General features: G+C 49.2%; 1 protein-coding gene across 1 annotated transcript; it reads right to left on the minus strand.

Moving 5' to 3' along the window:
* Window positions 1–3,695: 3,695 nt before the first annotated feature.
* On the minus strand, window positions 3,696–5,336 carry LOC110299144 (interferon lambda-2). Its single transcript, XM_021168771.1, has 5 exons — window positions 5,075–5,336; window positions 4,498–4,575; window positions 4,091–4,234; window positions 3,903–3,989; window positions 3,696–3,819 (listed from the first exon to the last, which is right to left on the minus strand). The coding sequence occupies exons 1-5, from the start codon at window positions 5,246–5,248 to the stop codon at window positions 3,721–3,723; spliced, it is 582 nt and encodes a 193-aa protein (XP_021024430.1). The 5' UTR covers window positions 5,249–5,336; the 3' UTR covers window positions 3,696–3,720.
* Between the last annotated feature and the right edge of the window lie 6,395 nt (window positions 5,337–11,731).

Raw genomic sequence — 11,731 nt, forward strand, 5'->3', positions numbered from 1 at the left:
CCTTCCTTCCTTCCTTCCTTCCTTCCTTCCTTCCTTCCTTCCTTCCTTTCTTCCTTCCTTCCTACCTTTCTTTCCTTCTTTTTGAGACAGGGAGATAGGGGCTCTCACTGAGCCTGAAGCTCTCCCACTGGGCTACACTGGCTGCTCATTTCCCTGCCTCCCCAAGTTAGGGTTGCAAGAGCATTACAATACTGTAGCTAACTTTTTACATGGGTTCTGGGAGCTAAGCTCAGGTCCTCAAGCTTGCCAGGCAGGTGCTTTACACACTTAAGTTGTCTCTCTAGAACCCTTCATGTTTTTTAGACAGGGAATTCCTATACAGCCCAGACTGGCTTTGAACCTGTGCTCCTTAGCAGACACCTAGCCCTCTCCAGTTCCCTGGAGACCTTTCTCCATATGAGGAGACCCCATAGTCCGAGGCTCTTCATGCACATCTCTGTTGGTTTTTTTTTTTTTTTTTTTTTCTACCACCATTGCCTCTTTTGGTCCAGAATACCTGGGGGAAACTCCTTTCAACTCCTCCCCACAGCGTCCCTAGGCTCTGGAGGGTTCAGGACCACGGACAGGGGGCACAGCTGCTAACTGCAGAGCGTTTCTTCAGCACTAGCTGCTGCCTTACCAAAAATTCTTCCACGTTATTTAAATTTATTAACTTTTTTGGGGGGGTATTTCCTTGGGGATTGATTGGTTCTATGTACACCAGGCTGGTCTGAAACTCATTATGTAGCCCAGGCTGGACTTGAACTCACCATTCCCCCGAGTGTTAGTGTGACAGTCTGGACAGTCCCCATTTATATGCTCGTGAACTTCACTAGCTAATGCAATGCTCTGTGACCTTGGAAAGGAAGGGTAGCCAGACATTTTTACACTGAGGACGAACTCTGAGGACATTATAAGGGAAACAAGCAAGCTACAAAGGATGACTACTACGTGGACCGATTCTGTCATCCTTAGAAATGGAGAGCATCCTCACGGGCACCTGCACCCCGGGTCACAGCCCAGCGCGCAGACACTCAGATCAGACATTAAGAGTAACACAGTCCTAGTGCTCAGAACATGGAGACCAGGCCCAGTGCCACACACTTGTCACAATGTGGTCCACAGGACAGAGTGTCAGAAGCCACCGTGACTGTTCCCTGGAGCCCTTGAGGCCACTCTCATGCCTTGCTGCCTCCTGCCAGGCTTTTCCAACCAGATCCTTTCTATGTCTCAGTTACAGATGGTATTAGAGCTGACCCAATGGCGTTTCTCAACGTGCAGAGGAGGAAGCCAGGAATTAGCACACCACAGGGAAAATGCTTTGATCTCTGCACCTGATGAAGACCAGGTTCCCTTGTCCTGTGTGCCCTGGCTGGCACTGGGGAGGATGTGGAGGCTTTGAGAGGCTGCCATGGGGTCTCTGTGTGACGAGGTTGTGCACACTTACCCCAGGGGACTAGACAGTCAGTTTCTCTTCCACCACATAGATAGATGCCTGGGATTGAAGTCCTCAGGCTTGGAGGCTACACTTTTATCCTCCAGAACTAGCCATGTAGATTAGGCTGGCTTCAAATCCAAAGAGATCCCCCTGCCTTTGCCTCTGGAGGTCTGGGATCAAAGGCATGAGCCATCACACCCATTTCTTAAATTTTGTTTTTATATGTAGTAAGAGTAGAAGTAGGTGTAGGTGTGTGTGTGTGTGTTGTGTACTTATGCCAACAACCAAATGTGAAGGTCAAAGGACTACTCCCAGGAGTCAGTTCTTTCCTTCCACATGTGGGTTTCAGGATTAAACCCAGATCAGGACACTAGGCTGAGTGGCCAGGGCCATTACTCACAGAGCCATCTTATCATTCTAGAAAGTCTGTCTTCTGAAAGAGACAGTTTAGAATGAGAATTGCAAGGATCAGGGAACAATGGTTCAGTAGACACTGTGTCTGCTGCAGAAGTGTGAAGGCTCAGGTTCAGATAGATCACTGACACCCAAGGAAAAGATGGGTGGGCATGGAGACCTGCCTATGACACTCATGCTAAGAAGGTGGAGACAGACTATGCCCAGGGCAAACTATCTGAGACCTTGAGCTCTGGCTCAGTGAGAGACCACACCCACCTCAATAATCAAGTGGAGAGTGATGGAGGAAGACACCGGGTGTCCACTTACATCTTCCATGAACACACACATGTGCATGCATACCTGCATATATATGTGTGCCTGTGTGTACAAGTATGAGCATGCACACAGAGACACATACATATACTCACAAAGGGGACACCACAATATCACATTTGAGGTGAGTCAAGACCTACATCTCAACGGACACAGGACACGTTTGAGTGACACTCAGGCCTACATCTCATGGGACACAGGACAGCAATTGGAAGACGAGATGGGTCTAGAATGCTCCCATCATGAAAGACACTTTCAGATATAAGTGTGATTGAAGTGAGCAGTGCTTTCAGTACAATTTTGTAGACAGTACATAAGCACTGGGGGCAGGGGACAGGGTCTCATGCAGCCCAGGCTGGCCCCAAGCTGACCAAGAAGACAATGATGACCTTGAGCTAACTCCTGTCTCCACCTCCTGAGGGCAGGCACTGCAGCCATGGACCATCCCGTCCCACAGACAGACACCTGTGCATTCTGTTTCAAAGCTCTGATCTCTCTGGGAGTTCAAACATGCCTGCCCATATTAAAGGTCAGGACGGTTAACAGCACGTGCTGTGGACATCTGGGGATAAAGCTTATCATGGGTGGGCTGAGGATGTGACTCAGGGGGGCCATTCTTGCCTAGCACACATGAAGCCTTGGGTTCAGTCCCCAGCACTGTATGAAGACAGATGTGGTGGCACATGCCTGCCATCCCAGCACTAGGGAGGTGGAGGCAGGTGAATCAGGAGTTCAGGGCATCCACAGTGACACAGTAGTGAGTTTGAAGCCAGCCTGAGGCTCAGGAGACCCTGTGTCATCATGAAACACTGTCCTAGGGAATGGAATGCCGAGGCACCGCTCTGGGAAGCACACTTTGTCTTCACACAGGTTCCAGAAGAGGAGAGAGCAAAGCAGAGAGGACCTTATCCACACGATGTCTTTCCTGCAGCAAGGCTGGCTGTTGTGAGACCCTGTCCTAGTGGTTATGCCTGCAAGCCCAGCATCCCAGAGGGGCAACAGGAGAAACAGGAGTTTGAGGTCATCGGACTACATAGCAAACTGGAGGCTAGCCTCGGCTACAAGAAGCCACCTCAAGGGCAGAAACAAAGGAGAGCATAGAGAAGCCTGCTGCCAACACTTGGAACCACAGGGAAGAGACTTTTCCAGAACAGCATAAGATCCCCCTCCAAAGTAAAACAACAACAACAACAACAACACCCAAAACAAAAACAAACAAACAAACAAACAAAAACCCCCAACACCCAGAGGCAAAAAGCAGTAGCCCAGGCTAGACCACAGGGTTCAGGGCAAACAGGGGTTGTTGCTATAGACTTGAAGTTGTGGGCTTTTTTTTCCCCCCAAGGGCAAAAGACCAGGAGTCAACACCAACACACACACCACAGAGGTCTTTTATCATTGTGTATTTGAAGAATGTTTACAAAGTAAAAAAATAGACATTTTGTGGGGACGGAGTCTGAGACCCACACGTATAAATAAATACTTTAAACAGGCATGAGTAGCTATAAATTAAGGTGCTGTCTTGGTGCATCCACACAGTGAAGAATTCCTGAAGCTGGCAGGAGGGTTCCAGGTCAGACACACTGGTCTCCACTGGCCACACACTTGAGGTCCCGGGTGAGCAGGCGAAAGAGGTTGGAAGTGACAGAGTCCTCCAGGCAGCCAGGGGTCTCCTGAAAGGACATGGCTGGCTCAGGGTCTGCTGGGCCTCAGAGTTCCCAGGCACTGCAGACCCCAGTCCCCTGCCCAGACTCACCTTGCTCTGGGCCTCCTGGAGCCTGTGCAGCCAGCGAGAGAGGCGGCGGCTCGGGGGCCTGGGCTCTGCTGTGGGCTGAGGCTGTGTCTGTGGACAGAGGATGGGGACTGTGAGGCTGCTGCTAGGACACAGGAGAAGCCCAAGTGGCTGGAGGTATACTGGGGAGGAGCTAGGGACCCCGGACTCACACAGGTCTGCAGCTGGGAGTGGATGTGGCTCAGTGTGTGAAGAGGCTGGCTTAGGATGGTGGCCAGGGCTGAGTCAGTCATGTTCTCCCAGACCTTCAGGGTCAGGGCCACCTCAGCCTGCAAGGCCTTGGGGCGCTCCTGGACCTGAGCAAGGAGACAGGAGGAAGAACCCATGAGTGAGCAGGGGAGGGGAGGTCAAGGGAGACAGGTGAAGGGGACAGGATTGGGGCCAGGACAGGGAACATCTGAGATGTAGAGGACAGGGACAGCTGAGGAGCCACAGCCAATGGGATCACACTGTGGACAGGCCACGGAGCTGCCAGTGAGGACAAGAAACAGGAAAGTGGAGGTCCAAACAGCACNCAGACGAGGCCTCCGAGGGCAGGCTGAGTTCAGCCCCCACTCACCTGCAGCTGCTTCAAGTCCCAGGCNCTGGGGAAGAGGTGGGAACTGCACCTCACGTCCTTCTCAAGCAGCCTCTTCTCCTGGAGAGCAGAGACACAGGTTAGCCCACACAGGAGGGTGAAGGTTAGACCACTGCAGTGGAACTGGGGTGGGTCACGACAGGAAAGATGAAGTTCACTGCCAGAAAGACAGAGGGTCCTCCACAGCAATGGATATCAGATAGCCACTGCACTATTAGTGAGTAGGAGATAGCCCAGTTTGCGAAGGGTGGAGATCATCCTAAGGGTTAGCTCACTGAAGGAAGAGTGGAAAATAGCCTCCTATAGGAATNATGGGGCCTAGAATATTACAGGAAATGTGGGCTTTCTGTTNCCAGCCAAGGAAGGATGGAGACTAGCTCACTGCATCAAGAGCGGCTTCAGCCTAAGGGCTGAGGTTAGCCCACTCTAGCAGAGATTGAAGTCAGCCCACTGCACAAAGTGTGGAGACCATTTTCATCCCAGTTAGCATAAGGGATGAAACCCAGAAAAGGAAGGGTGGAGGAGGCTAGCCCACACAGGAGGGCAGAGGGAGACTCACAATGGCATCCTTGGCCCTTTTGAAGGTCTGCAGCTCTTTTGGGGACAGAGACTTGAACTGAGCAATGTGGCAATCCTTTGCTTCCACTGGGAGCCTGGTGGCCCTGGGGACAGGGTCAGCTTGGGTTCTTGTCAGCACTGAGGCCAGCAGCAGTGGCAACAGCAGGAGGAGCATATGGCCCCCAGCTGTTTCTGTGTCACAGAAGGACAGAGTGAGATTAGAGTGAGATGTGTAGCAAGGGGGCTTTGGGACACACACCCACACACCATTCTGGGGACTCACCTGGCTTCATGTTGCTCTCCGGGGTCTGTGAGGAGATAGGGACTCAGGTCTCCCTTGAGGTTTTCTCTGGTTCTTCCTTGGTGTCTCTGGTCTGGGTCGTGCCCTGTGGCCTGTTGCTGTGTGAGGACTGAAGCGCTGAGTTTCCAGCTCTGTGGAGTGCACTGCCATCCGTGCTCCATGCTTTTAACCTGGCCTGATGGGCAGTCCCAGCTGATGTAGGAAAAGTGAAAATAAGGTAGCAGGTTGATACCTGCCACTAGGGGAGCCCAGGCTGGGGAAGCCCAGAGCAGGGCGTGGCAAGAGCAGGTGAGACACTGTAGGGAAAGAGAAAATGACAGAGTCCAGGTCACCTGGGGCAAGGTTCGTCAGGAGGCTTCCCACAGGAAGCTCGAGGCTGGGGCAGCTTCGGGGCACAGGCCCAGGTCTTTGGTTTGGTTTTGTGGCAGATAGCTGTCTGTGCTAGAGAGAAGACAGGCAGATGTCCTGCCATCTGCTCAGTGCCCCATCCAGGCTATGGGACAAGTCCCTGAGAGCTGCCTAGGGGAGGGGTGGAGACCCACGGTTGCTGGCAGGCAGGAGAGGCTCAGATACAGAAACCTAAAACCCCATCTCCTGGGGAAAAGTAAGTAGGCAGATGCCCAAAGTCACCCCATGAACTCTTTAGCTCCTTTCAGACCATCAAAGGTTTGGGCTCCCTAATGACATGTCATGGAGTGTATGTGTTGATTTCTCCCTGGATTGTCTGTCTCTCCCATCCTGGACCCATCTACCCCCTACCTTTCCAATCGCATGTCACTGTGTTCTCCTCTGCCTCCCCCTTCCTCCCACAAAACTTCATTTTCTCTTCAAGGTCCCCTTTCTAGTTTCATGATCTATCGTAGGCCCCGTGTGAGGGGGTGTGGCTTGTCTGACTTTTTTGGTCTTTGGGGTTACCTCACTTACTAAGATAATATCCTGTCTGTCTGTTTCCCAGAACTTTTTGGAGTTTCAGTTTTTTTTTTTTCTAAGCGGCTGAATGAAATCCCTCCGTGTATACTTCCCACGTTCTCATCATCTGTCTGTCTGCTGGTGGGCAGCTGGGACGGACGGTCTCCTCGTGATGTTATTGTGAGAAGAGCAGCTAAGACCATAGGAGTGCAGACATCTCTGTGGTAGGGCTTAGGGGCCGCTGGGGTTTGCCCAGGTCTGGTAGAGCTGGGTCCTGTGGTTCTACTTTTTCCCCCCTTTTTATAAACCTCTATGCTGGATTCTATAGTGGCTGCACCATTTTGCTCTCCTGAGCACTAGATATAGTTGTTTGTAAAGGTTCTCTCCCCCACATCCTCACTGGCCTTTGTCATTGGTTTTCTTTTGCGGGGAGGTTGATTTTTTGAGACAGGGTCTCCTGTCTGCTCTAGAACTCCCTCTGTAGACCAGGATGGCCTTGCTTCCCCACTGCTTGGATTAAAGGCGTGTGCCGCCATATTCAGTGTCTTTACTAGAATTCTGATGCGGCTTTCATAATCAGATTACTTGTGGTAAGACGGTCGTTTTCATAGGGTTGATTTTGAGAGTTCAGGAGCCCAGAAGAGATGTTTCTATCACCTAGTGTCACAATCGATTTCTTTTTAGAGTCTCTATGTTTTCATTGTAGAGGTTTTCACTTCCCTGGTTAGATTTATTCCTATGTGCACCTGCACTTATTTATATATATTTTTTTGTTGGTAGATTGAGTTCTTTAACAATTCCATACATGGATGACCAACTCTGTTTATTCTCTCCTTTTCTTATCTCTCTCCATTATTTATTTCATTGAAACAATTGTGAATGGAATATTTTTTCCTAACTCTTTCTCAGCAAGTTCATTATTGGCATGAAAAGGCTGACCAATTGTTCTTTGTTGTATTTTGAAACAAGGTCTTGTTGCTAGACTTCAAAGCAATGTGTAGATGACCTCAGACTTCTGAACCGTTTGCTTCAACATCAAGTGCTGTAATCACAAGTGCTCCCCCATGTCCACTCTATACAGCTCTAGGCATTGAACCCAGGGCTTCAGCCATGGTAGCAACGGTCTATCAGCTGATGCTGGGTCTAGCCCCTGCTCTATAACAGCCTCTGGCTCTTACAGGTTGCCACTGAGTGTGTTCTGCTAGACCTACAGTTTCCTACTGGAGTCCAGAGCAGTTTTTCTCCTTCATTCAATCTCTCTCCATCCTCGTTTTCTTTGGGGGGTGGGGGAAAGGGAGGAACGAGTTCTGGCCTGGGGTTCTCTGTGTAGCTGAGGATGACCCGAGCTCCTGGTCCTCTTGCCTCTGCCTCCTGCTGCTAGGGTTATGGACTTGTACCACCATGGCTCTGGGACGATTGGCTGTGGACCGGTGTAGCCAAAGATCTCAGTGAAGGTGTGTGTGATGAGGACCTTCATTCATTCAGTAGAATTCATCCCTGAAGCTGGAGGCAGGCTGGCCTTGTCCAAGGTGACAAGAGTAGAATCCTGGAACGATAAGAGTCGCCATTTCTCATGGAGCTTTTTTTTTTTTTTTTTTAAAGATTTAACTTATTTTTGTGTGTCAGTGTTTCTCCTGCATGTGTATATATACACCACTTGCTTAGTGCCCACCCCCCCAAAGGCCAGAAGATGGCATAGGACCTCCGAGTTTGAAGCTATGGATGATTGTGAGTCACCATGTGTGTGCTGGGACCAAACCCAGGTCAGTGCTCCAAGCTACCAAACCATCTCTTCAGCCCTGCTTTCTCCATTTCTTGAGACACTTACACATGCTCATTCCATGGGTACTTTCTGTATTTTTGAAATGATATGTATCTATGTGAGTACTCCATGGCTACCTCTTGTAGCCCAGGTTAGCCTGGAACTCATTAGGTCATCCAGGCTGAATGCAAATTCGTGAAGCTCCTGTGCCGAGCTCCCGAATGCGAGGATTTGATTCTCTTGCAATTGATTCGTATGAGGAAAGCCAGGCATACAATTACCTCCACTTAGAAACCTTTTTATCAAAAATTCAGTTCTTTGCTTCTGGGTGGAAATACCATTTTTAAGTGCTGAATTCTTTTATTGAGCCATTAAATATGCTAATAAACTTTGGGGCTAGGTGTGCTCGCCAGAACCCTAGGGTCCAACTACTGGTAGTGGGTGAGGTGCTATTGCCAAGTGTCACCCTGATGAGGTCCACTTCTGCTCAATGTCCACAGAACACACAACCCAACCTCCACCACTATTTGGTCCCATCTCTGATCCTACAGGAGGCCATGGCATCAGAAATACCAAAGCCCTCTTCCCCTAGAGACACCCTCAGGTTGGCTAAGATTCAGGATCCATAGATGGTCCTGTGATGGTCACACATAGGGCAGAGACCGCCTGGACCCAGCAGTCTCCAGCCACTCAGCATCTCTCCTCCTCACCTTCAGTGTGCACTCAGTGTCTGCTGCTGCAGCAGGACCCATCTTTTACTATCCCCTGGATGGTGTGTAGAGTACTGCCCATTGGGCAATGGTATCTGGATGCCCCATGGTGGCTTTTATGGGCCTGGGTGAGAAATGGTTCACAATCAGGCTTCTCCAACTGGAGTGCTTTTTTTAGATTATAATCTCTGGCTCCAGGCCAGATTCCTGTGAGATCTTAGCTTTTGAGAACTTTACTAACCAGTAGTCTCTCGCCAGAAAGGCAGCTGCTCAGATCCCAAATCTGCTTTTCCTCTCGTGTATATGTCACTGGACTTGCCTTACCTTGTGTCCTTTCCCTTACCACAACCATAACCAGTCCTATAGAAGTCACTTTCCACCAAGCCCTATGTACTAGATGAATGTAAATCATGCCTTCTCATCATCAGAAACCTTCCAAAAGAGAGGTCCCACCATAACCAATCCTACAGGTGGAAAACAGAAACATATCCCTGCCCCCCCCCCAGCTTTGTATATGTGCCAGGGGCTAGTTTGTGGCTCAGGGGTAGCTCACCTGCCTAGAATCCCTTAGTGAGGGACTGGGGGTGTGGCTCAGTGGCAGAGCACTTGCTTTAATCCATCTTGAGGGGATGAGGATGTATTGAAGAATATAGAGCTTTCCTAACAAATATAATGCCCTGAGTTCCTTCTCCATCTCTGAAAAAAGGAAGTCTGTTTTTTTTTCTAATGCTACTACAGCCCCAAACCTTTATTTCTGTTGCTCTCTATTTCATTCTGTCGTTTCTCTCTATGTAGATCTCCCTTTTGTCCCCTTCTCTGTCCTTGTCTGTCTCTAGTCTGTCTCTGTTTCACTTTAATTTTTAAACATTTTTAAGATTTGTTTTCACTTATTTTTTGTTTATTTATTTTATGAGTGCTCTCTCTATCTTCATGTACGAATGCAGCCAGAAGAGAGCACCAGATCTCATTACAGATGGTTGTGAGCCACCTTGTGGTTGCTGGGGATTGAACTCAGGACCTCTGGAAGAGCAGACAGTGCTCTTAACCAATGAGCCATCTCTCCAGCCCTCTGTTTTACTCTAAACATTAAAGCTACTACTTCTTTTCCTGATAAAATTAGCAACTTGCATTCATTGGATAAAGTTTAATAAACACAGGAAAGTCTAAAATTGTTGGGAGGGGCACCCCCATCTGCACCGTTGTCTCCCTTGCCTCTCACTTCATCTCACCTGTGGGAGTCTTTCCAGAGTGCAGGGAGTCCCTGTGTTTTTATGTGTGGGTGTGTGCTCTAGTTATCAACATGGATTCCTAAGTATTCCATCCACACAAAAGCCTGCGACCTGGGACAGCTGCAGTCTTAGATTGCCACCTCAGGGAGGTGAATCTATTTTTGACAATTTGTAACTATTGCTTTTCTTCTTCCCCCCTCCCCCCCACCCCCCCACCCCGTCTGTGAGCAATGTCTCCCAAATTGGATGCTTGCTGTATACAGTTTGGTAGCCTGCCTTTTACATTCTCCTCATTACCTCTCATTTGCATTCCCCCACATCTTTAATTATAGTGTATCAGTTAGGACCCAGCAGGAAACAGATGGCCCGATCAATTTAGGATAATTGAGGATGGGTTGGAAAGGGATAACATTTCCAAAAGAGTTCACTAGTAGAAGAAAATGATAGGGGTGAAGTCAAGGCCCTGGGGCCAGCATGGAGCTGGGTGGGACGCGTGTAGGTCCACCAGAATTGGAACAGGGTCGTGTCATTGCCCAGCTTTTGGGGAGAGGGAAGAGAGGAACAGACAGATCATTTGGGGTGCTGTGAATAGACCTGATACCTTCTGTCCCTGGCACTATGACTTGGCTGCACTGTGTCAAAGCGAAAGCCAGCCTGTGGTGGCCCTGAACTCATGGGAAATTTGGAGAGGTCAGGGGAACGTGTGTTACACACACCTGTGTCCCAGCCTCAACAGATTCATTTAGTAACTATCGGTTAGCATGAGTGCTGTCTCTAGGGCTCTTCTGAAGCCTTGCTTCTCAGTGGAGAGACAGGAGATCCAGGCTTCTCGTGCTTTTCACTGTCTTAACAACCTTTCTCATTGGGCGTGACAGTGCACATCTTTAATCCCAGCATTCAGGAGGCACAAGCAACTGGATCTCTGTGAGTTCGAGGCCAGCCTGGTCTACATAGCAAGTTCCAGGCTAGCCGGGGCTACACAGAGAGACCCTGTCTCAAAACAAAGCAGTGTCTTTCTTAAAGAGTTTTTACGTTTACTTCTGTCTGGTTTGCTTTTTAAAAATGCCATCTCATGTAGCCCAGGCTGGCTTTTCTATGTAGCCAAAAATAACCTTGAACTCCTCTGCCATCCCAGGGCTGAGATTACAGATGTGCGCCAACCCACCTAGTTTATGCTGTGCTAGGAACAGAGCCCAGGGTTTCCTGCATGCTAAGCAGACACTAACAGCTGAACCATATCACTTGTCCCTGCTACCAAGATGGTTTGGTTTCCTTTGCTGGTGTTGAGACAGGGTCTCATTGTGTACCCCTTGTTGGCTAGGACTTTCTATGTAGATCATCAGGCTGTCCTCAGACTCACAGAGAGTCACCTGCTTCTGCCTCTCCAGTACTGGGGTGAGAGGTGTGCACCACCACAAGTAATCTGTACCCCAAATGTCAAGAACTAAGTCCACCATTAATATACTTGAGTCGTTTTCTAGCAATGTCCTAGCTTTGTATTTTGTTTTTAGTTCCCTTATATATTTTGAGTTAATTAAAAAAAATATTACATTTGTTTGCTTTGGGGTGTGTGTGTGTGTGTGTGTGTGTGTGTGTGTGTGTGTAAGTCTGGGTACTGGAATGCCACCAAGCATATGTGGAGATCAGAAGATAGCTCAAGCCTGGTGGCATGATTTCAATCCCCAGAACCCACACAAAGGTGGAAGGAGAAAACCGACTCCATAAAGTTGTCATCTGACCTCCAATG

Source organism: Mus caroli, chromosome 7 (assembly GCF_900094665.2).
Source record: "Mus caroli chromosome 7, CAROLI_EIJ_v1.1, whole genome shotgun sequence".
Classification (NCBI taxonomy): Eukaryota; Metazoa; Chordata; class Mammalia; order Rodentia; family Muridae; genus Mus; species Mus caroli.